At 38.6% G+C, this 25,944-nt stretch overlaps 1 protein-coding gene across 2 annotated transcripts in view; it reads left to right on the forward strand.

Annotated features, from left to right (window-relative positions):
• Positions 1–25,256, forward strand: part of ORC3 (origin recognition complex subunit 3) — a 35,232-nt gene extending 9,976 nt beyond the window's left edge. The window contains exons 5-20 of one of the 2 annotated variants that reach the window (XM_032185633.1): positions 354–458; positions 1,227–1,378; positions 2,376–2,509; positions 3,999–4,158; positions 4,951–5,064; positions 6,946–7,079; positions 7,579–7,642; positions 10,966–11,082; positions 11,963–12,042; positions 15,775–15,908; positions 17,982–18,067; positions 18,554–18,651; positions 19,553–19,694; positions 22,811–22,927; positions 23,999–24,078; positions 25,114–25,256. In XM_032185633.1, coding sequence (XP_032041524.1) covers positions 354–458; positions 1,227–1,378; positions 2,376–2,509; positions 3,999–4,158; positions 4,951–5,064; positions 6,946–7,079; positions 7,579–7,642; positions 10,966–11,082; positions 11,963–12,042; positions 15,775–15,908; positions 17,982–18,067; positions 18,554–18,651; positions 19,553–19,694; positions 22,811–22,927; positions 23,999–24,078; positions 25,114–25,219 — 1,823 coding nt within the window. In that variant the 3' untranslated portion in view covers positions 25,220–25,256. The remainder of the gene's footprint in view (positions 1–353; positions 459–1,226; positions 1,379–2,375; positions 2,510–3,998; positions 4,159–4,950; positions 5,065–6,945; positions 7,080–7,578; positions 7,643–10,965; positions 11,083–11,962; positions 12,043–15,774; positions 15,909–17,981; positions 18,068–18,553; positions 18,652–19,552; positions 19,695–22,810; positions 22,928–23,998; positions 24,079–25,113) is intronic. The other variant, XM_032185635.1, reaches the window with a different exon arrangement.
• The last annotated feature ends 688 nt before the right edge of the window (positions 25,257–25,944 follow it).

Here is a 25,944-nt window from a genome sequence, read left to right on the forward strand (position 1 = left end):
GCTTAGATGACTGTGGATGTCTTCGGCAGTTATGAGAGGCAGGGAAGCTAGAAAACCAATCCCAGTCCCTGCAGGTTTTCACCCTTGAGAAATCTTTCATAAAAAAAAATAAGGCAAAGTACTACATGAGCCATCCTTAAAGTGATTCCCGGTTCCTTTCAGTTGGCCAGTATGAATATGCATGTTTAATCTTATGCTAGTTTTTCATCTTACCTCATAGATGATATGATGCTTTTCATTCCTTCCCTGAATATTTGTGGTATCTTCTGTTTTTTTGTCTTCTGTCCATTTTATTGTTCCGTCACTGTGGTCACAAGTCACAGCAAAATGCACTTAGTTTGTCTTTCTTCTAGGTGTAAATGTTACAGATCATGACTTGACTTTCAGAAGTCTCTCGGAAGTCCTTCAGAATAGAGTTACTCCTTATGTAGCCTTGCTGCAAGCCAAAGATTGCCCAGGTAAATACTGCAGTATCTTTGCTTCTTCGTCTGAATAAGTTGTCAGTTAACTAGTTTTTGCCCCAAAGGTAAGAATAATAGGATGGAGGGATATTGAACGCCTCCTAAAGATTTGTTCAATCCTACATTAACATCACAGTAATGCTTACTATGTTTTAAGAGGTGTCCAGTTCTGTTGTCTGGTTCTGTTTAAGACAGCGAAGATTGAAATAATTTGTACTATGAATATCAAGAGCGTGCTGTTTTGTGTACTGCATGTTGATATTGAAGGTTGGCTTTCCCCTTTTTTGATCAGATCATGTATGTATGCATTTCATTTTTATCTGCTTAATTACACCGAAGAAATGGGTAAAAAATTATTTCTCCCCTGCTCTTTATTTAAATATAGAAGGTTGTTTAAATAAAAAGGTTTGAATCACTCAGCAGCATTCCCCAAGCTATTGATCGGCCTTTTCATTTATTTTTAGGCCACTCTGATAGCATTTCGGGAGTTCAGGAAAGGTGCAGGGCCACCATCTTAACTTGAGTTGTTGCTATCTCAGCAACTTAATAGGATACATTTTACTGCATTAACAACATTCATGCCATGAATACTTTGAAGCATTATGTAGCGTGAGATGTGCGTCCTGGAGAGAGGAGGAGAATAATAAGAAAAGTGAAAAATAATAACTTGGGGAAATTTCTTAGAGCATGAGTTGGGGAAGTGCTAAGATTCTAGGCAACTAACTGAACACATCTTTATTGTCTGTCTAAAAACGTGTTGTGAAGGTATAAAAAATCTGATGCAGAAGCTCTTGGGGCAGCTGATGAACTGCTATGTAGATGTGGACTCAGAGGAAGACGACTACGTGCAGACTTCCCAGAATAGAATACGTTGTTCAATGACTTCTCTAATCACCTGGTATGAAAGTGTAACAAAGGTATGATTTTGGTTTTTGTATCACCAGTTTACAAAAATGTCTGACCTTTAGATTCTTTTAAAAGGGAAATTGAATACCTCAGATTTATATGCAGTAGTGAAGGAACGCCAAAGGTTAGCTTTTCATTTAATACTAAGAAACGACCGAGACTGAGGTGATTTGAAAGTAAATCTGTAACAGATGTGGAGTTAGTTTCTGATGAGGTATGAATGTCAGCATTCTGGAAATTGGGTAAAGTACTGTTTTATGATATGTTTACATGGGAACCAGAAGCTTAAAATGCAGTATCAACTTCATGCCAGATGCTGTTCTCCCTGGAGCGCTGAGATGTTTTGCTTGTTAAAACAAAACTTCAAGAAAGAACAGCCATCTGGGGAGGGGGCACCATTTTAGTGCTGTATGTCATCATGTTTGTTATCATGTTATCATCATGTTATTAGTGGCAGTGTGTCATCTGCAACCCTTACTACGTTGAAAAGCTGTGACAAAATAACTGTAAATGGTTTTTATCCTTTTATTTAATAAAGCTAATGATGTTTTATTCGAGTATTTTCTTCTGTCATGAATAAAAGCTAGAACTGATTTTGCGAGCAGTGTGTTAAATAAAAGTTTAATGAGTACCTGCAGTTTTTATTACAGTGTAAATGTATAGAAAATGGGCAACTTCCAGGTACCCAACTAAAATCTTTATCCTCGATCGCAACACACTTTTACTTATTCTGTCCCACAGAGCTATCCTTGTCTTTGTTGAATGTGGTGTTGTTTGTTTAGCTTTTAAAAATGTATTTATTCTTTGCACTTCCTGCTATGCAATATAGAAAGAAGAACATTTGCGTTCTAGATGCTTGTAATACATACAGTTGTAGCAAAATACGTACAAAATATGAAGAAAAAAAGTCAGCCACATCACTTTGGAGCATTATAACATTGTACGCGTGATTCAATCTTTTTATTTTACTGTCTTCTGTTTATTAATGTGTAACCATTGGCTTTAAAGAAAACGGATTTTGAGACTCCAAGCAAAAAAAGAACTTCCTCCAGACACTGGCAGTCTCCTCCAGTTGTGGTTATCTTCAAAGATATGGAAAGTTTCACCACAAAAGTACTTCAAGATTTCATAGTTATCAGCAGGTAATGTGACTTTAAGTTTTGTTCTTCCACTCTGTTACCCATTTTCTATTTGCAACTGTTTAGAACTGCAGGAGGGTTGGACTAGATGATCTTTAGAGGTCCCTTCCAACCTCAGCCATTCTGTGATCTGTGATAACTGATGTAAACTGTTTAAAGGTTTCTAGCTTACTAATGGAAGTGCTAGAAATTCTCTGATTTTTATATAGTTTGTGTTGACCAGGATGTGTAATGAGTAGCTGACTACCTCTGGTGCTTCTGTCCTTCCTTAATACTGTTCTCCTTAATATCATCTCCAGCATTTCAGTCAATAACCCCTGCTACTCTCCAAAAAGAGCATCTTCTGTTCAGTTACAGTAGGATCAGAGCTGCAGCTGTAGAGTTAATTCAGTTGCAGCATGCACATCTGACATCACCTCTAAAAATGGCTGAGCAGTTTCACTTGCTGTGAGGCCTGCAATAAAATTTTTTGCTACTTTAAATCTGGCAGATGGGTTCTCCGGGGAACATTTCAAGATGTAAAAACAGAAATCATAATCATCTCAAAATAATTATGCTGTAGGGCAGGGGAAGATGAGGTTTTAATTGTTTTTTAAGCATTGTGCTTTATTTTTTATTTATTTATTTATTTATTTTGTAGCAGGGATAGATACCTCATCGTGAGCATGTGGAATGCAGTATAGTCTAGTTCAGGTCTGTCACGGTCTACTATTTGCAAATACATTTTTAAAGTAGACTGTATTTTGCTAAAGCCTCCCCCCCATATTTAACTCCATAGAAAGGACTTTTTAGGAGTTAGAGAAATGAAATAATTGTAGGATGACAACTGAAAGGTCAAAAAGTGTGGCTGTCATAAAAACAAAGAGAACATGAATAAATCAACATTCAGTCCTGGCCATCAGTTCTCAAAGCATATACTAAAAACAAATTATCTGTAGAAGATGGAATCTGGAGAAGCTGATTTTTTTTTTTAAAGTACAACGGGAAGATAGAACTTCAGAGAGGTTTCATATTTATTTTGCTGCTACTAAGTTGTGTAAAATTTGTAAATGTTCTTGTGACTGTTAGCTGTCAAAGTCTCCTCTCGTTTTTCTTTATTTCTTTGGAAAAGAAAGTCATATGCTAAGATTCAGTGCTTTGAATATAACTTTTTTGGAAGATAGGGTCAGTGCAATACTATAACTGAAAATGCTTTTTCTGCTGCTTCCTGAAATTTGAATCCTAAAATATAATTTAATTTGGTTTTCTGCTTTAGGGCTTTAAGGATTTAAGTAGCTTCCTTTTTTTTTTTTTTTTTCTTTTTTTTTTTTTTCTTCTTTTTCCCCTTTTACTCCTCGTCAAAACTACTGGCAACAAATTTTTTAATTGGTCCATTGCTTCCATGTAAATCATTTGAGCTCAGTGCTGTAGTATTAATAGAATGTGTTTTATTTATGATTTTCTATAATGTAACTATTAACGTTTTTTCTCCCCTCCCCACCCCATGATCTAGTCAGCATATCCATGAATTACCTCTAGTACTGGTTTTTGGAATCGCTACATCTCCAATGATTATCCATGGCTTACTTCCTCACTCTGTTTCCTCTCTGCTGTGCATAGAGCTTTTCCAGTCCCTTTCCTGTAAGGAGCACCTGTCTACTATAATTGACAAGGTAATTCCCTTTCTAAATAGGAGTGTGTGTATTCAAGGACAGTGTACATGTGTGGCCTCTACAAACAAGTTTTTTCTGAAGCTTTTGGAATGGAATCTGTTCCTGAGAGCTGTGAATTTGGGAAATTTTACTCATAACTGCAGAGCAGCTTATTAATGCCAAGAGCTTCCTCTCTACGTTAATAGACACCTGCTTTCATCTTTGATTTGCATTCACATCTGTACGTACATACTGGGACAATTACATTTCGACATTCCCACATCTTCATTAGACAAGTGCTTTGATCCAAGTTTGGCTTTGTTCAGAAAAGGATAGTCTTTAAAATAAATGAGCTCAGCTTTAATTCTGCTGCTTGTCAAAAATTAGCAGAGTTATCCAAATGGTTAATTCATACGGACACTTTGCCGTTGTGGTTTTTGGTATACCACTTTGTGCAGGATTTATGAACATGCTGAAAGCGGTGACATCCTTGGTTGTTACAGAGATCTATTTTCTATTATTTGTAACTTAAAAAATAATACAAAAACAACGTTAAGCTAAAACTAACTTCAAACATTGCTTATTAGTAAAAAGAACTTAGAAAAATGTATTGAAATAAACTGAAAGTCTTTGCACAGGTATTTGTTCTAGTAGAAATACAGTTTTTACAAGTTGGCAGTGTATTTAGTAACTCACTTAGTTGCATGTTAACATACGCTGAGAATTGTATTAAATTGTACTTAGAAATTTTACTAAATTGAATTAAGGAAAGAATTTCTCCTATGGCTATGTTTTCCTTTTTGTCTCCCTTAGGTACTTCTAACAACCCAGTTTCCACTTAAACTGAGTGAGAAAGTTCTTCAGGTTCTCATCAACATATTCTTGTACCATGATTTTTCTGTCCAGAATTTTATCAAAGGCTTTCAGGTAGGTGATGGTAACAAAATCTCAAGTAATGGGTGCTGAAAATGAAGTGTTATTACTAGACATTGAAAGATTTTTTTTTGGATCCCATTCTTGCTGTGATTGACGTGGATGAAAAAAATGCCCTTTGAAAACATCTTGGTTCTGTGAGCAGGTGGGTGTTTCTCTGCTAAAGGTTTAAAGAAAAACTTACAGGGCCAGGTATAAGGAGGCATTTAAAAATCAGTTTATTAGCTTATTTTGCCACAAAAGAAAGGTGTTTTTAAAAGTTGAACTTAAAAAGGTGACCTGCCTTAATGGGTAGGAAAGGCCTCTTTATTGCTATGGATTAAATTGTGGCTTCCAACACCTCTGGCAGAACTCTCCAGTTGGTTGTGTAGCAAGTTCCTGTATTTGTTCCTCTGTACCAGGTTCTTGGGCTGTGAACAGAATTTGTCCTGATGTGAGTAGGCTACACCAGTATCTCTTCCTCGCTTCCTGCTGGAACTCTTCTGAGATAATTTCTGGATGCACACTGCTTACCTTTTCAGAGAAATAGGTGCTCTAGGGCCTCTTGCTTTGTGCCTCAGAGTAGATGGTTCTTGTGCTCCAAGCAGCTGTGCAGCAATTGAAGGGTTACATTTACCCTCTTGGAAGACAAAGTGGAAGACTTTATTAATTTTTAATAAACTTTATAATAAAAAGTCCATGCAGAGTATATTTTTATTGGCTTATGTTTGTATCTAGATGTATTTCCATGTCTGAGTCTCTATGTAGCTTTTCTGGGTTGCGGACAAGAGTTTTGTGAGGAATCTTTTAATGCAGGATGGTGAAATTGTGTTTTTTTTTTTTTTTTTTTGATTGGTGCCACAAAGGAACCTGTTAGTAAAACTTGCCATTTTACAGCCCTACTCATTCAGAGTGTCTCGGGTTTCTTCATTTTTAAGATTCAGTGATTGCACGTGGCTTGGAGAAATATCCTTGCAGTAGTACCCATTCTTTCAGACAGACCTGTGGGGGTTTCTGTGTATTTCAATTCCTCTTATTTGAAAGAGTTGCCATAATTTAATGATTCCCCGCTGGCCTGATGCGGAAGTACAAGTCCTAGCCCTCACAGGGTGTGGCTGTGTCTTTGTGCTTTAAAATACTCAAGTAAAGTGCAAAAAAGCAATTTCAGGTCAGATTTCCTAAGTGATTTTACAAGGGATGACCACCTCAGTTATGTCTAGGAGTGACGTTAACATTTCTGACAGGAAATGTCTTTCCCCTTTGGTTTTAATTTTAAATGGTTTTGGTGTGGTGGTTCGTTTGTCTGTTTTGCTGGATTTTTAAGACTGGATGTGATTGAAATATGCTGCTGTTTTGCAAGGCCCTGGTACTAGGAATATTCAGCACAGATGAAATCAATGATAGAGCATATTTGTATTTGTGCATAGGAGGAATTTAGCAGTGTCTTTTTGTCTACATGAAACAGAAGATGAAGTGAGAACAAGCGATAAGTTTGCTTATATATTGCAGTTGCTTTTCATATCTTGAAATGTACTCTGTTATTTGTGAACATTAGAGCTGAATATGTAACCTAAAGAATGCAGCAATTTCCATAAATGAATAGGAAATATTTGACAAGCTGTAGTTATGGTTTTGCAGGAGGGGAAACAATGAGGTACTGCACATGAATAGCACACAGAGCAAAAAGGTGGTTACATGACTGTATTTAAAACTGAATAATCAGTGTGGTGTAGTGACGTGAGTTGCGGAATATATATGAACTGTAATGAATTTTTTTAAAGGAATGGCATTACTACCATTATAGAACATGCACTGTAGGGATTAAGAAAGCCTTAAAAGGTAGACATAGCAGGGAGGATGAATTTTATTAACGTCACTGGTTCTTGCTTTTTTCAGCTCTGCATTGTGGAGCATTTCTATACCCAGCCTCTTAGTGTACTGTGTTGCCATCAAGAAGAAGTAAAGAAGAGAATAAATTCTTTATCACATAATCAGTGTGAAAACATTCGAAGGCTGCCCTCTTTTAGAAGGTAAGAGGGGGAAATAAATTTTGGCACACTCCCATATTTAGTCAGCATTGGAAAAGGTAAAGGGAACCTATAAACTTAACTGATAACTGTAGGCTACTTGAGCATATGTTTGTATAACAAGGGTAAATTCATCAAAAGGAGGGCAGTTCCAAATATTTTCGGGCACCCTTTGTCATCTGGTATAGAGAGTACAGCTTATGTGGTTTGCAATCTGTTGCATCGTTTGGACTTTTTTTTTTTTCCTCTTGTACTTAATACAGAAACAGGCTATTATGACAAATAACCATAAATCACTTCTCAACTTGTTAAGCTGATACGGAGCATAATCTCTTGGGTTTAGTTGTAGCTTTTCAACTTGCTGGGATCTGGCTGTCCCTTTTTGAATCTTTTCAAGTAAATCCTTATATTAGCAGAAACGTTTTGAAATTTTTAACCTTATGACCTTTTAAGCACAGTTTACATCATAATTTTTATGCTCCTGTTTTTCCTTGCCATCCAGGTACGTAGAAAATCAAACATCAGAGAAGCAGATTGCACTGCTGACAACAGACGGTTTCTTAAAGGTAAAATGTTAAGAATGCCTTTGGAGAGCAAAAGTAACTTTCCAAATGTATTGGCTTATGTGAAAGATAACAAATTATATGATTAAGATGTACAGATCTGTAAAACATTTTTTGTACAGTGCATACTGTGCTTCATATCCAGTAATGGAGAATGAGAATCCACAAGTCAGAATTTGAAATCTCTAGGCTTGCTGGGTATACCTTTATATGAAGCTGCACAGCTTTTCTGACGTCAGCTTTTAGCTATGTGTAGAAATAAAAGTGCTTAAAAAGAAGGTTACAAGGTTTATTTATGGCCTGGTCTTTTAATGCTTACTCAGACTGAGAGTGCAGTGGTTGAAGAATGAGTAAGTAATCTTCGAGGTTACTTCATGAGCTCTTACCCTTCCGTAGTCTCTGATTGAATTCAGTAGGGCAGACCGGGTCCCATGGTGCACATTCACACTCGATGTTGTACAGGATTAAAACTTTGTTGCATGTTTATCTGGAGGTTTGTCAAGTGATTAAAGTCAGGCTACTGCTATTGTTGTGAGCACTTCAGGAATTCATCATACAGTAAAAGCGTTTGTAATTATCATTAGCTGAACCACTCCCTGTAGATGCATTTCTCTTAACTTCACCTCAAGTACAGCTAACCTGTCAGGCAAATGGTACGACCAGAGATAAGGCTATTATTATTAGAGCAACCTGGTCTAGTGGGAGGTGTCCCTGCCCATGGCAGGGGGGTTGGAACTGGATGATCTCTAAGGTTCCTTCCAACCCAAACTGTTCTGTGATTGTGTTAATGTATCCTAGCAGGTCTTCCTGGTCTGTAAGAACTTTTTCAGATGTGAAAAACGTTGTTAATGGTTGGAAGAGAGCAGACAAATTTGTGAGTGCAATGCGATTCTAGTAGTCAAGGCTAAAGATGATTTATATGGGATTTTATGATCTGCAGTCTTCAGTGTCAAAAATAGCTTAAGCTATTGCTGTTTCCATGCTGTTTATTCACACCTCAGCAGATGTGCCAGGACAACAGCTTGCATGGCTGCACCATGAATATAATCAGAGAAATAATCCAACTTAAAGTAACCTGACCAAAAAAAAAAAAAAAAAAAAAAAAAACCCAAAATGTGGATTTTTTCTGCTGTTTTGTTTCTGCAGAATAATTTCCCCAGCCTGTTCCCTCTGCAGGTGCATAAATGCTTCCGCTGAAATAACAGGAACGGAAGAAGGAAGGAGTGGGAATGAGCAGCAATGGCTGTTTCTTTAAACAAATACCATTTAATGGGCTGCTACTTTAAATTTTAATACCCATCAGTATGTTCAAAAAGTATAATATATCCCTTATTTTGTAAGTCCATTCCCACCATGGAAGTTTGGGAAAAAAACAGTGGGAATTCTTGTGTTTATGTGCACATGATGCTCCCAACCAATTGTACCTTAAGGCACTAGTTGTAGTCTCTGCTATAGCAATAGAACTGTTACTGCATTGCCAAGCTGATAGTGTTACCTGCTTATAAATTTAATTGTACTTCTTATAAATTTACCGTTCACGTTCAGGACTAGGTAAACTTGCCGTTCAGGCTTAGCAACCCAACAGCTGCATTTCCTTCCCATGTCGTTACCACATTTTTTTTTTTTTTAGTAATTTAGGGAGGAGTTCAACATACTTAAAACAATCTGGGTTTAAATGAATTTTCTCTCGGCAGTTTTACATCCTAATTAATTACAATGTTGTCTGAAAGTTTTCATGGCAAATTTCATTTAAAATTATGTAAATATGTCAATCTATATGGAAAGTATGTTGTGTGGCCTTCTGATAATGTTTTCAACCTCATCTAGAACAGAAATAAGGAGGGAAACAGACTGTCTTTCCACTCTGTTATTTGGCAAAATATGTAGTCTTACTGTGTTTTAATTTATGTAACCTCATCAGTTTTGATCTGAGAAACCAGATGAGGGAAGTATAGATGCTATAATGCTCGCAGTTTGAGGGAATAAGATTGATTTAGCAGCATAAAACAGAACTTGTTACCTTCTCTCGGCTTTCTTATGGTGAAGATTTTTTTTTTTTTCTTTTAATGATCCTACTTAGAATCTAACTATAAACTTACAAATGTCTGTCTTAGGGACTTGGAAGGCGTTTAAATTGTTAAACCAATGACCCTTACTTTTTAATAGATAAAAAGTCTACAGAGAGCAACATTTTCACGCTTTTTATCATCTCAAACCTTTGTTAACATTGGAAAGCTCTCTGCAGCACCAAGTATCTGTGTTACTTTCAGCCTGCAGGATGATACTTACATATTTCCACTTCAGTCTGCCTTGTGTTGCCAGCAGCACGTAACTTTGTTTGTTTGTTTGTTTTTTGGTTGGTTTGTTGTTATTGTTGTGGTTTTTTGATATGTTTTACGTTTGGTATCGGTATTTTCAGCTTAATTTTAGTGGATTTCAGTGGCTTGGGTGTGTTTTTTTTCTTTGTTTTGTTGTTCCGTGTTTTTTTTTTCTCTCCATTTGGAATAACATGTTCTGAGTTGATGGAAATGGTACTGAAAATGTAGACAGCCCTGTTTTTCTCTTTTGATCTTTGAAATCAGATGGGAGAAGATTTTTTGATTCATGAACTTAAATGTAATAAGCCTAAAATACTTAAATGCAGCTACCAGAAATTGCTAGTAGGATTTTCCAGAAGTCTTGCATATCCTTCCAAGGGAAGTCAGTGATAATGAAGTGCGATCTGGTAAATTCAATAGCAGCAGTTCATAATTTCTTTTTCCTAATACATGATTTATTTATTTTTTTCTGAAGATCTCAATCTATGAATAAGCAAGCCAACTGAAGAGCACATAGAAGCAGCAACTCTAGAATGTTTTCCTATGAAATTTTCTTTTTATGTATACCTCCTAGTAAAAGCAGGAAGCACCCATAATGTAACAAATATATTTTAAAATGTATTTGTAATATAAAAATGCAAATAGCAAGGATTTGAATAAATTTAGCTATATAATTTCTCAATGCGTATTAAAAGTGTAGTCCTGTTTGTTGTGAGATGACACGGCAAACAACAGCTAAATATAGTTGCAAATGATAAGATAATAATGCTAATCAATAACAACTCTTCAGTGAGATGGAAGAGGAAAGTAAAGTTTAAAATATGCAGCGTGATTGCAGCGAACTGTTGAAATAGAACTTTTCTACATGGTGGTCGTAATTTCACACCGGGGATTTAAGTCACAGCACATCAGAATGTCAAAACCCCAGAGTCATTTTAAGTACTTCATGAGAGTTTTAAACAAATGATTGTCAGAATGACTTACAAAGCAATTATTCTGTCACTGTAGGAAACAGTACAGCAGTTGCTGGAGGACCTGAATGTTTACCATGAAAATTATTTTCCAGTTCTGAGATGTCTTCATGTTTTCACATCTTCGCTTCCAAAGTATCCTTTAGGCAAGCAGGTGAGGTACTGTTACTCCATTTTAGTGAAGCATGTTTTGTTGTTTCATGGTATGGCATCTGAACAAGTATTTACTCTTTTCTCTATATGTTCTCTTCTGCTGGTTTGCCCTCTGCTTCCCAAACGGAGGCAGATTCTTTCTTGCTATGGGCAGAGAGAAACAGCACGTCTTATCTTTAGTGGAGGGGATGGTACTTCATCAGTCAGCAGGAAGGAGTTTGTAGGAGGAGGCAGATGGACAGATCAGCAAGAGAATTGGCAGGTTGACTTTCCCGCATCTGGAACACTCTGTATGTATTGCAGACGATGTGTACTCTTCTACCACCTAAAAGAGTCAAATTCAGAGGATGAGACTGAGTTTCAACAACCTGTACAAAAAATGATAGCAAGGGAACAGTGATAATGGTTCTTAATAGCCATATTGCTCTAATGTCATTAAATCTACCTTCTCATGCAAAGCAATTTCTTCCACTAAAAAAAATTAATTTATTCTGTGCACGTGTATTTGTCTGTTAGTTCTCAATCTATTACACACTGTTATTAGAGTCTGGCCCTAATTACAACATTGGATTGAACTGTCCCTGTATTTGAGATTTGCGAGATGTTTTAGCCAGAGCATTTGATTCAAGTTCCTCTCTGGTCTCTGCAGTTACCTGGTGCGGAGTGATCTATATATAGACTCCATCAAGTTAGTTGTGTAAGGTACTAAATAATTTCAATTTCTGCTGTGGTCATTTTGCATCTCTGGGAAACAAACTCCAAAGGATTTACATGTTACTTTGAAAAGGTTGTTGTAGGAGTTCCCCATTGCTTTGCTTGTTTAAAAAAAAAAAAACACACAAAAAAAACATGTTATTCTTTCTTTACCTTCCACATAACAGATCAGGGAGCTGCACTGTGCATGTTTGGAAAACCGTGTGTGGGAGACAGAGGAGTATGAGTCATTTCTTCAGCTAGCAAGGTGATTTTTTCCTTTCCATTTTGTTTTAATACCACTGTACATGTATAGAATATCAGTCATCTGTTATCCTAGAACTTGAAGCTGAGGATGCTACCTGTTTGGAAGCTTTGCAGCTAGTTGTCGGGTTGTTTGCAAGTATAATGGCTTTTTTCATTTTCTGTTCCTACTGTTTTCTGTGAAACTCAGCCAGATTCTAAAATCTCTTATGCCCTGTGTAATTGTGCCAAAGGCATCAAGGTGCCTTTGTGTGAATGAGAACATCGGTTGGACTTTGTCTTTTAAAGTATGATTGTGTTAGAAATTCTTTCAGTACATTATTGTGCTGTGTTTTTTAAGGCCTTCTTATTAACAGTTGACCAACAAAGTTGTTTTAGCTTGCCTAAATTTTGACCCATTCTTAAAAATGAGAATCTGTTCCAAATGAGTAGTTGAGGCCTTTCTTATTTACTGCTTTTTTCCTTTTCATAAGCATGTCTACCAGTTTGTACAGGGGTTGGGCTAATTTTTTGTGCTGTTGTGAGCTTAGGATTTTAGGAGAGCTTACGTTTGCATTGTCCATCTGTGTTTACAATAGAAAAGTCACCTAAGGCAATTTTCGTAATAGAAAACCTTTCAGTTGCAGTGTTGCAGCTTCCGACTTCTGAACATGCTTTCTCATGGCAAATGACTGTTTCCTGATGGCTGCATTCATTCAAATAATGCATTGTTTCTGTCACACAGGGAGCTGATACAACAGTTGTTACCATAACTGCCTCCGCAAGAGCCTCTGGCCTTGTGAGGTTTGATGTCTGACAGGAAAACTGCTTAGAAAAACCGTGTCAGTGTTGGGTGGAGGATCGCTCTCTGGGCTCATACTCATAAGAAGCATTCTCTCCATCCTGTACCTTCGCCGTACTGAGTTTCTCTCCCACACCATCACTTTGCTCTATTTTTACCCTCATTGCTTTGAAAGGATTATTTGCTTGAGTTGCCATCTCTGCAGTCATTCCTTCTTAATTTTTTTCTGACTCTCTTGAATCTTGACAGGGCTCAATCACTTATCAGCCCATGTCTACAAATGTGTCATTGTGCTTTCCTGTACTGTCTGTTCTGTAATCTCTAGTAACTCGTGGTCATTTTTGCCTCTCCCTTTTCTCCTCCTATGTTTCATTTGTTTTCCTCCACTCTGAATTCACCTGCCTCCTAGTTGATACTATCATCAGATTCTGGCTTGCTCCCTCTTTGTTCTTACCAGTATATCTTTCTCCTGTTTTTTCTCTCATCCTGGTACCCACTTTATGGAGGTTCTGATAGAAATAGCACTGCTCAGGGTAGAATAGATAATACCAGGTAGAAAATAAAAGGTAGAAAAGAAATAGCAGTGATCAGGGTTATTGCTTTCATAAATTCATTTTGTTTTTTCTAATTCAGGTATTCTGTCATTTTCTTAACTCCTTCAACAAAATTCCTTAAAATACTTAGAATTCTAGCTGTGACTGTATTTTTTCAGCTTTTTCTTTAACTCCTTTCTCTGTTTTACACTCATTTTCTCATCTCTGATCTTTTTTTTTTTTGCGTAGTATCATGCTGCTGTCTCTTAGAAGAAAATGATAAAATGTGATCTTTGTACTTCTACTCACAGTCTCCCCCTCACCTTCCTATGCTCGCCTATGGAAATTATTGACTGTTCCTTAATATCTCTGCTTTCCCGGGGGCCTTGCCACCTATTGGTATTCCATATGTTCACCCTTCCATTATTCTTTTTGATTTTTTCCGGAACACATCTCTTTTCATTTAGGAAGTAAAAATTGAGAACATTTTGATCAGCTTATTTCTCAATTTGCAACGTGATCTCACTTTTGCTCTTCAAAAAGGAACCCTGAGTTCCTTTTTCTTGCTTTTGGTTAGTTAGTTTTCTCTACTTCAGCCTTTTCTTAGACTGCTTTTATCCCTTCAATTCATCCAGAAGTGCTGTCCTCAAAACTAATTTTTCAGGTGATCTATCTTCAGCAATCTGGAAAGTAGTTACTCTACGTTAAGCCAGTTTTCTAGAGCCCTGAAAATATCACAGGGAGAGGGAGAGTGCGTGAGGTGTAGCAGGTAATCAGTCCAATCAGAAGAAAGATAATTGAGAAATGTTGGTGTGTCTCACTTAGCTATATAATTTCTCAGTGCATATTAAAAGTGTAGTCCTGTTTGTTGTGAGATGACACGCCAAACAATTAATTTCTAGGGGTCTAACTGGTTTGGACATCTGGCCAAGATTTTAAGTGATAAAACTTTTGAGGATGATCTGACCTATCTTCTGTCTTGATACTCTGCTCCTGCCTTCGAATCGTTGATGTCATTGGGCACGTACTGCTGCTTGTCACGGTCCTGCCCTTCCATGTCCTTTTGCTGTTCACTTGTTATCCCTTCTTCAAATGATCCTTGCTTCAGCATTCTGAGGGAGTTTCTGTGGACTTTGTCCTGGCTTCCTTTCTTCTCTTTCATAACTCATCGCTGAGTAATAAGAGACATTTATTGGATGTCTCTGGATGATCTTCCTTGCTTAATAACTTTCTCTGATACCTGGAATACCTTGCAGTAATCTCAGGCACAAAAAAAAGCTGAAAGGGAGCCTTTTCTGTTTCTCAATATATAACATCCTTTTGCAAGTTGTTTGGGCCTCATAGCCCAGGTAAGTTCTTCTCTAGGCTCTTGTATCCAGGACAAGACTCTTCTAGAATTTGCAGGTTCTTTCTGAATAATACTACTAAGATAAATAATGGAAAATGTTACTAAAATAAACGACCACTCTTCTGTGTTCAAGGTCACCTTTTCATTTTGTTAGCTCTTGCTCCTTTTCTGTACAAAATTAATGTATCTGAAAGCAACTGTTGACTTGTGAAAATCCATAACCATAAATCAGATAAAAATCAACTGCCAATCAGACGCTACAGCCTGAATTGCAGTTGTCCTTCCAGACATCGACAAAGCCACCTTAGACTCTTACTGATGCATCCTTGAAACTCTGAGACAATGTTTAGGTAGCTGACATGAGACCTACTCCCATCGTTTCATTGCTGTGTTACAGTCCCTTCTTTGTGTATCCATGTTTTTGCAGTCTTCTGCAATCCTTAAACTGTTAGCATCTTTGTTTTGTGCTTCTTAAAGACAAAGCAAAAGCACAAGAATAAGCTGAGTAGGGCTGTGAGTAACTGCAGCTGTTAGGAATGTGAGATAGTTCAGAACCACTGGGTGTGTTGATTGGAATCTCTTGCACTGCATGAAAAGTGATGGGAGTGCATGTGGAAAGATACTGGCTTGGGGCAGTGACTGATTCTGTAGTTCACTTAAGAACTTGCTTTGATAACTTGTGAATGAAACTGAGCATTGAAATGGTGACATTTATAAAATGCCCTTAGGACTAAGTAAAGGCTAGGCTGGACTAGATGATCTCAAGAGGTCCCTTCCAACCTAAGTGAATCTGTGATTTTAAGAGTGGCTAAATTCATACCAATTAAATGCAGAAGGCAGTAATTTAAATTTAGTTTGAGAACGCATTCTGACATCTATCCAAGTTGAATTGTTGTGGATTTATTTGTTTGTTAATCATAATGACATCAAGAAAAATTACAGCAAGACTGAATGCTTGAAATTTTGGAGGCTTTCTCTTTTTAAAGGATTTTTTTTTCAAATTACCATCTTTTTTTCCAGCTAAGGACATTGAAAGACACTTCATCGTTCTGTGTCAACAATTGTGTCTTTTAGGATGTTGAATAAGTGTGATTTGGTAACCATGCTTCAAAAATGTGTGGAAATTCTTGTGTCATCTCCTGGAAAGGAGTTTGATAAGACAGTAGAGAAGTTGAAGGAGTTCTTGACCCAGTTTCAGAAACTAGAAGGTGGGTGTGCATTATCATACGTTCCTTTGCAGATTAAATTGAAGCTGTTCTATAATGGGACAAATGGGTATCATTTTCTGTGGTATATTCTCGTACTGTACCAAGTTGTCAAACATTTCAGGATTGTTTTTAAATACACAGGCACAAATATGCCACTTCTGTTTTATTGGTTTGTGGTTCCTGCTCTTCTAATACAGAAGAGTGATGTAAGATAAGAAATTGGACAGATCAGCAAACATTACTCACTAAATCTGTCATATGTGTATTCTGAGCATTTTACCAGATGTTGCAATCATTAAAAACATTTAACAAGTAAAAACAGATTTTGAAAGATAAGTAGAAGCAGGCTTGCTTATGGAAAGTATTTAATCCAGATTTAGCTATTTCTATGTTTTGTATAGATGTTATTTTACCCGCGCCCTCAGTTAGATTCATATGAAAGCAAGGACACCCACTGTCAGTTGTCCTGGCTCTGCTGCCGTGCTGTAACCTGTCGAGCCCCTGTATGTGGTTATCCACGGTACGAGGACATATCGGGGCTGTGGTATGGCAATGTGGTGATCCTTTCGAAGAGGCTGTATTTGTCACTGAAGGTGCTGGCACTGAAGAATCTGAACTGCATTGGAAAACAGGAAGGTTCATCTAATTTAGAAAAGAAACACTTTAAAATGCAGAAGTATTGGATAAAAGAAGTATTGGATAAAATATTAGGACTCCTACCTTGAAGGAATAAATAAAATCAAATCAAAATGGAAAAAAAAATAATCAAGGAATTCAGAGATGTGCAGAACTTTAAAACAAAAAGAAGGGCGGTATTGATTTCAAATATTGATTTGAAGAAGTTTTTAAAACAGAGTGATCTTCGTTTTCAAAAAGGATTTAAGGTACTATCAAAAAGCAAGAGTGGGGCAATTAAAATAAGCCTGAAATGAATAGATTGCCGAGTTAGGTGACTTCTTCCTGTATGTTTCTGGTTGTGTTGATCTTTAGCAGAAGTTTTCAGACGTCTGCCAACAATACTAGGTACCCAAAGCTCCCTTCTGGTGAATGGATAGTCTAAAATATTGTGTTAGTGGTGGTGTGTTTTCTAAAAACAGTCCATCTTCTCAAGACTTTCTGATGAATTGGAAAATAGCAAAACATGAGGCTTGAGGAAAGAAAATATGTTCAATCTATTTTGAGCAGAAGGATTTGATTTTTAAAATACCTCAAGTTATAGCAGTGAAGAGAGGAAGTTCTCTGTTTTGAAATCTTTAACTAAATGCAAACAGTAGATAAAATTCCAGTGAGCTAGATAGTAAGTCTCTGCTGCTCATTCACCTGGAGGTCTTTTAAAAGCCTTTCTGTTTTGACGTTACTCTGATAGCATCATTTTATTTTTATTTTTATTTTTATTTTTATTTTTATTTTTATTTTTATTTTTATTTTTATTTTTATTTTTATTTTTATTTTTCAGAAGAAGAAAGAATGAATTGGCAAATGTATTAGTGAATGTGTTAGGAAAAGGTCTTCCAGGACTTGTGCAGTGTGTGCTTGTATATGGGTACTGTTGACGTTGAGTGTTTGAGAAAAAGATGAGGTTGTTTTTAAACGTACATTTTAACGATCTCTTCAGTTCTTAGTACTGTTTCTGAGCTTTTAGGGGAGAGTTACTTGATACCATGGGCCTGAGCATTTTCATAACTTTCAATAAAAATTGAAGTTACTAGTTCTAGCTAGTCAGCTTTCTTTCTCCAGAACTGGAGAAATGGATCAGCCCTGCAAGATACTGATCAAATCAAGATTCTGTAACGCTGAAACTTGGCACCAGTCTGCAGTCCTGCCCTATTCACTGATGTGTTTTGAAACACCAACTACAAAAGATAATTTTGTTGCCGTTTTCTGTTAGATCTTTTCGGTTCCTACTAAGGGAGTTACGGTGATGATTTTTAATGATGTTGACACCTCTTCAGAAAGCAGTAAAATATCAGCTCATTCTATGTAGGTCACCAGAAAGCTTTTATGGATCATGATTGTTACTGCTGGTCAGAGCTTTACCTGTGATCTGTAGATGAAATCTCCCTTTTGTTCTAGTAGCAGAAGCTTGCCAAGAACGAGATGAGTCCGTATCGTCACAAAAGGAGCTCCAGAAGAAGACAGACCTTTATCATCTTCAGAAGGTCAGGCCTACATAGGCTTTACTGACTAGTTCCTTCACTGAATCTTTAAGGTGTATTTGTCCATGGTTAGCTCTTCCCTGCTAGCTGGAGCTCTGCCTAACAGTTACGGATATTAACTTTGCTTCAAAATGAAAGAATAGTAACAATCATGTATGTCAGTCCTACCTGATGAATAGAAAATAATAGCAACTAGGATTTTAAAGTGCAAATTAGTTTGTATTTTTGGGTTGAACTTGTAAATTCCACTCTGCCTAACCCACATTTCTTCAAGCTTGAGGCTTGAAGATTTAACCTAACTCCTACAAGTATGAGAACTGAATACACTGGCTTCAATAAAAATAGCTGCACGATCACAGTTGGGATCATCATTAGTGAAGACATGCCAGCAAAAAATAATTCTACATGTTCAACATACACGTTGTGTTCTCTGGAGAATAATTACTTCCCAGGTAGTTTCATGCACCACTTTTTTTTTTTTTTTTAAAGACTCTGTTGGAGTTGAAGGAATCAAGGCGGTCTAAGAAACTGACAAAGTTTGAAATGCTTCGTTTTGAAGTTGTTGACTATATAGACAGCATTGTAAGGTGAGCTTCTCTATTTTATATTCCTGTGTTAATTTGCATCGTAAGTTAAAACAGAAAGTTTGCTAACAAGTTAACATGGGAATAATCTTGTCAAAATTATGTCTTAGTCCTTGTGGTATGAAGTACACTATTTTCTTTCCCCTTTCTTATTCTTCCTTTGGTTGAGCACTCTGAAAAAAAAAACACAACCTGTTTTCCATAGGTTAGAAGTAATTGGCACATAAACTGACAAACTTACTTTGTCTGCAGAGTGAAGTTGAGGGGAGGGCTGGGTGTATGTTATGAAATAAAGTCAAGAGTTTTTACTCTAATCTTTGCTGGTCTGTTCTATTTATGAAACTCTAGATGCCAAGTGTGATATCCTAGCCATTTTTGGCAAGTAAGGCATAGCGAATAAGGTATTGGAGGCAGCTTTGTGGATGAAAATTTGCAAGGCTTGGGGTGTGTGGGGTAAGAGATGAAGGCACTTGTTAACTGTGCAGCCTTAGTGAAGGGAGGTGGCAGGTTGAAAGCCTGTGTTGGCATGGGTGGGGGAAGAGAAGCTAACAGAAGTGCCCAAAAAAAGCTTCAAATATGAAGATAGGGATGGCCTCAAGATGGATCAGTAGGACTTGTGGAGTAGAGTACCTAGCTGGTGTTAGCATTTATGCCCTTATTTTTTAGTTTGTCTGGCCCACCTAGAATTCCAAGTTAAATCCCTCAGATGCAGAGTTGCTAACTATTGACTTCCCTGCTTAAAAATTGATTCTGGTCCTGTTCATCTTTTTTGGGGGGGGAGATTTGTCAGTACTGGTTGAAATACATTATCGCAGTCTCTGACTGCAGTGAAGTTCTGTTGTTTTCCCTTAAGGTAAAGCTTGTATCTCCCTTCCTCGCCCCGTACCTCATGTTGCTTTTTCAGAAATTACCTTGTTCCTGCAGACCACAAGACGCTGCATGAGATAGTGTATTTCAACACAGCCAGTGTTCTTCGCGAGCACTTGAACGCTGCCCCCAGGGTTGCACTTCACACGGCTCTGAATAACCCATACTCCTACCTGAAGGTAAGAAACCAGTGAGCTGTTTGCAGAGCTGGAGTAGTTTCGGAAGGCTGTACACGAGGATGATGTTCAAGTCTTAGTTTTGCTGTTTCATGAAGCTTGGCACGTGCTCAGATGTTTTGCAGAGAACCAGCACGGCCGTGTTGATAAGCAACTGGGGACTTTGCTAAGAGCTAGGGAATCTGGCTGGCTGAAATAAAGAGGCTGATTATGGAAAGAGTTTTATATGGGAAAGCTGTTTTCCAGAGCCTGTTCTAGTTGTGATCTTCTATAGATGTAGCAGAAAAGTCATTTTGTCCTCCATTATGAATGGGAGGACTGTGTCCAAGGGAAAAAAATTGTGTCAGGGGCTTTTTCCAGAGACTTTCTTTGCAGTGCTGGTGCTGAGGCCTCACTGTGTAGGCTCGCTGTGAGGTGAAGGCATAGTGAGGAAATTTACAATAGCTTAAATACAAGCATATTTAAAGGAGTCCTTTTCTTTTTACATTAATTTCAGTATCCATTGTGTATTGACATCCTGTCTTTCCTGAGCCCAAGAAAAGGATTGTCATTGATTCTGTTAGCGAGCCTGACCTTTTTCTAGAGAAGAAAAACAGCCCCTTCCCTGGTTCGTTCATGTATCAAATTCCTGGGATGACCCGTGAAAGGGAAGAAAGGAGAAGCACACGATTTGGAGCAGGAGTGAACATACATTTCTCTGGTTTATCCTTGATTGTAGCATATAGAATATAGCTTGTAGCATATGGAATATGTATGCTACTTGGAGTTATCCTTGTGCCTTGACATTTCTCTTAAAAAGTGTGATTGCAGTTTTGAAGAAGACATTGGTTATAGCTGTATCTGTGTGTTTCTGTGGTACTTGAATCGGAGCCAACAGTTAATTACCAGAAACCAAGCTTAATAAAGATCGGTCTTTGAAATCCACAGCCCAGTTTGTGTTGGGTTTGTTGGCACCGTGCCCCTGTTTGAATGAGGGTTTTGCTGTGTGCAGGACTTTGTCTAAAATTGCTTGGTCTGATTTGTGAAAATCGCAGTTAGCAGCAAATGGACTACCACTGAGGAAACCTAATGTGAACATCACTAACTTATGCTGTAGAAAAAAATGTAAAGATCAGGAAAGTTAGCAAAATCCAGGTGCTAACGTGTTGAATGAGTATTCTCTTTGATGAGCTGACAGGACTTAAAGTCCTCTGCCATCCTGCACTTTGTTCTGTGACGTACTTCAACATGTTTTTGATGTTTGAGTAAATTGTGAAGGTTTTGACATAGTTTCTAGTAGCAGCAGTATTGGCTGAGTACCTTGCTTAGCATTTTAACCCGTGTGAGTCAAATCTTTTTCTTGCTTGTACCTGTGACTTCTGTATGGCTTGTATTTTCCTGGGATGTGACCAGAGCAAGGTTTTTTAGAGCTGTTCCTACCACAAGAATAGGACCGAAGAGGATCTGCTTCGGTGGAGTACTAGCAAATGATTAATAATGTGATGCATTTCTTACAAGAGTCTAGTCTGGTTATTTATTTAGCTAAATCCAAACCGAAGAGCATACTTATCCTGAAAAAACAATGCACACAAAAAGAAGTACAATTCTGTTTTCGCTGATCTCATGAAAACACAACAAGTTATAACCTGGAATATCAGCAAGTCACTGCTTAGGGTTGTATCAGCTCAAGGAAATGTCATTTTTGGGTCTTCCCAGGGTTTAGGTGGTCATGCAAATTTTGTTCTTGACCGTGGGGTAACATTGATCTCAAGGAGTGAGCCCTGCTGCATCCTGCCTCTTGGTCTAGTTTCCTTCCAGGGACAACTGAGGTTGCTCTGGTGCTTGCTGGATGCTCTCCTAAACCGATTCAGGTTGTGAACGGACAAGCTTTAGGCTGGCATTAAAAACAAAATCTGAAAGATTAGGATTCAATGCCAAGTGTCCAGCAGCACCAGAGTTAGCACCAAGGTGAGTGGTTGGAAGCCGTGGGGTTAGGAGCGGTAGCAGAGAGGACAGAAGTGTAGGGCAACCCCCGTGGGTAGTGGTGAGCCACTAGATCCCCCAGAAGGTGTAACTTCGCCTCTGCTAGTTGGTAGCATAGTAATGAGGTTGGACTTGATCATCTGAGAGGTCTTTTTTTATTGAACATGAGCCTCACAAATTGCAGGAACTGAGATAGATAAAACATAAGCTAAAGATTCCTGATCAAAGTTGTGTGTTTTGCCCAACCTTCTTTCCTATCTTGAAAAGCTTTTATTTATGAAGGTAGGACTAGGCGCTAGGGCTTTATAGACTTCCCAAGTCTGGCATGTTTGCTGGTGTATTTTTACTGCCATATAAGAGCATTTTAGTAAAAATTTCTAGGAACTGAAAGGAATGATCCAAAGTTGTTTTATTAGAGGAGCTGGCTTCTTAAGAGTATGTGAGACTGAAAACTGAATAAAATTATGAACTGAGGTGAAATATCATAACTTTCTGCAGCCGTGCGGAGACTTTCTTCTAGCTCCAGTGGTTTTTGGTTTTTGGTTTTTGGTTTACTTACACAGTAAATGGTTTGGTGCTGATGACCTGGATTTCCTGACACAGTACAGTTTATGAGAAATCAGACTTCTGCCTTTGTAGGTGTTGAGTTTCAAGCCAGAGAAATGATTGTTGCATTTCAAAGATAAAACTCTGAGATGAAAGAAACAATTCTGGTTTTTAGCCCATGTGACAGATTTTTGCTAAGACTTTCCTTTCTGAGGGGGGATGAGGGCCTTACTTTGTAAGGCCTGAGATTAATCATGAGAGGTTTCTTTTCCTGAATCCACAGAACAGAATATTTCTCTCTAGAGAAACAGGAAAAAGCTCAAGCAGAGAATCATTTGAGTAAGTAGAAAAGATGGTAGAAGGACCACAAGGAGCGAAGTACCTAGGAGAGCTGTGGTTTGGTTTTGTTTTTTTTTTAATAGTGTGTTTTTTTGTTTGTTTGTTTGTTCTATTTATTTCTTTGCACCACCAACTTAGCACTAAACACACAAGCAGTAAATATTTGGTTAAAATACTTACCGTGTGAATTTCCTGGTGCAGTGTTTAATCTAGCCTTATAGATTGTTGAGGATTAAGAACTGATTGGGGTTACTGCCTTTGTCTTTCATCAGAGTCAAGCTTTGAGAAGCGATGGAGGAAGCATTTCTAATAAAGCCCCTGACATATGCATAGTCTACAAGCTCCATTTGGAGTGCGGCAGATTAATCAATCTCGTTGATTGGTTGGAGGTACGTAAGGATGCAAACAGTGCCTCCAGCTGCTCCCAGTATTTTCCTGATTTACCTCTTTGCTGTGTGCCTGCTTTTCTGGTGTGCCCCTCAACAACCAACTCGTTGCCGGCCCCAGTCCCTCCTGCACAAGAACACGGTGTCTCCAGAGCCCCAGCCCACAGAGTCCTCCCTCCCGCCTGCTGTGAATCATTTATTTCCAGCATTGTTACTCCGTGATGAAATTCTTCTGTTTCACATTTGCAGATCAGACGTTACGCTTCGCAAAGCTACCTTGTTCCCCCTTTCAATATTTTATGACGCTTTCAGGGAGACAGGGAAGCCTGAACAGACCACTGAAGCATGGGGCATTGGGGCAGAATGCTTATGCTAGGGAAGAGCAAAGCGTCAAGCCCGATACCCTGTCTCATACCATGGCCAAAGGGCAGTATAAGAAGAGAATGTGCATCAAGATGATACATTTCTCTGAGTACTTCCCAACAGCCATGTTTTAGTTCCACTATTTCCTAATCTGGAATGTTTTCTCTGTATTTTATGAAGTCTAACTGGATTACTTGAGCAGTGCAAGTTTTCAGGAACCACAGCAGCTTGTGGGAAAGAATTGTTGAGCTTCACTACATGCCGTGCACAGAACACCCCTCTTCTCTGAATGTGCTTCATTTGCTGCTGCCTTGCTTGTGTACTGGAAGAGAAAGTGCACCTCAGATCCCTATCCAGCCTCCTGATGTCACTCAGTTTTATAGATCTCTCTGCAGCCAGCTTAATTTTTCCAGATGGTTTACAGACTCTCGCTTTCTGAATTTTTTTTTCTGAGAACGGGTCAGGAACCAGAAGTGTATTTGTATGTAGTCGTGAGTTCAGGGAGTCACCTTCTTTCATTCTGTGTGCCTTCCCTGGTAATGTGTGACCTTGCTTGCTCTCTGGATTGCTGTGAAACTGACATTGTCAGAGTTACCGTTCTGAGATCTCATTCCCCCTGAGTGACGGTGATTAGCTCAGAGCTCGTTATTTTACACGCAGCTCTGCCTGTTCATGAAATGTGTTAAATCTGTGCTGCTTCTCCCTTTCTAGGCTTTCTCAACTGTGGTGACAGCAGTCGAGGGACCAAATGCAGATGCACCTTCCTCAGACCAGGTGGATGATGTTATCCAGTATCCTTTCTCACTTCGGTCTTAAATTTATTTGACGTTCAAATGCTTATGGGATTAGTGAACCAGGATTTTTAAAATGCAGCTTTTTGTGCACTGATGTCTTATTTTTCCTGGATTAGTTAAGTGGCTCAAGCAGTCTTTATGCGCAGAGTCACAGAACTGGATCATGTGAAATAGTTGGGCTGGGAGTGGTGAGGTAAGGGAGCAGCTTTTGTCCAGAGGAGCGTTTTGGATCTGAAATAGAAGCAACGGAGCTTGAAACAAGATGAAGCAGCTGTTCTGAGTTAAATCATCTGAGAGTTGGTACATCTGCTTATGCAGGGGGAGAGCGTTACTGAGGAAGAGGCAGGACAGTTGTGACCTAGAGAGGAGATGGAAAGAGTTGGTAGTTTACTCTTATGGGGACAATTAAAGCATTAGCAGAGGAAATGCTTATGAAGCAGTCTCTGCAGAAACCATGAGCTCTGCTGCCTCAGAGCTGAGGCTCCTGGCTTGCACTAAACATCCATCCTGCTTCTCGCTCGGTCCTGATTCTCGCTTCAGAGGATCTGAAGGACGGGCACTGGGACCACAACTCATGGCTACAGCAGTAGTGCTGCCGCAGGGTTGAACAGCGGTATGAGGATGAGTTTGTGTATGTGGTGATGCTGTGCCACTGCACCTCTGCTGTTCTATGAACCCCCCCAAAAATCTCTCTGCAAGGATCTTGCTCCCCATTTTCTTTCAATGAGCATAAGTGGAAATTCTTCAGAGAGACATAAAATTAGTATTTTCATAGGTTTAAAGCTTCTTTTCAAGTGAAAAGGAATGTTCCTTTGTTGCCACGTTGTTTTCAGGTAGCAAAAAGAAACACTGTTTAGATTATTTGTGCTTCCGGAGGCCAGGCATGCTCTTTCCAACAATTTTAGTGTGCAACACATTTTGTGTAATCAATGCTTACCATAACTTAACAATCTTCCCCTCTGGGAGATGATGGTGTCCCTGTTGGTTATCGTCGTTAAAAGTGTCTTCAGTTTCCTTGACTGACACATCCAGCGCTCGTTTTATTCGAGCGGTTTCGGAACTGGAACTCCTGGGTTTCATCAAGCCCAGCAAGCAGAAAACCGATCACGTGGCGAGGTTGACATGGGGAGGCTGTTAATGTGCCACCAGAACCTTAATAAAGCTGTTCTTTGTAACGCTGGGCGATGGCTGTGTTCCCACTAAACTAGTCTTAACTGACTTAGCAAGCTGAGTCCGAGTCAAGGCTGACTGAACGCTGAGCTGCATTCCCAGTGCCTGGAGGAACTGCAGTCACAATGTTGTTTTTTAACACCCTGCCTCCATATCGTAATGCGCTGCTCTATTGCTGCTCGTGTTCCAGATACTGTAGTGGTGTGCCAGTGTTCATCAGCTTTGATGTGCAATACTTAACGCTGTGCTGATATAATTCAGGATGCCAAGCCAAAATGAGAACAGGGGATGTGTCAGCTGCAGAAGTGATGAAGCAGCATTATTAACTTGCTCACGATCTGATAGCATTTGAATCATCAGTATAAAATGCCTTCCCCCTCCCTGAAGTACAGATTTCAGTATGCTAAGGAAGACAATAAGCTCCTGTGCTTGGCATCTGCTGCGTGTCCTTCAAAGCAGAACCAGTCCTAGCACCCTGAAAAACTTGATCTTGAAGCAGAGAAAGTGACAATACGTCTGACGATACAGCGTTATGTTCTCTGAGAAGAGCAAATGCAAACTTTGACTCATTCCCTTGTTGTACTGAGGGTAAGTAGGAGCTTAGCTGTGGGGAATTTGTGTCAACAAAGGCCAAATAAGAATACGGCGCTCACACACCTTACAGGAAGGCAGTAAAATCCACACACCATCTCT

Source organism: Aythya fuligula, chromosome 3 (genome assembly GCF_009819795.1).
Source record: "Aythya fuligula isolate bAytFul2 chromosome 3, bAytFul2.pri, whole genome shotgun sequence".
Classification (NCBI taxonomy): Eukaryota; Metazoa; Chordata; class Aves; order Anseriformes; family Anatidae; genus Aythya; species Aythya fuligula.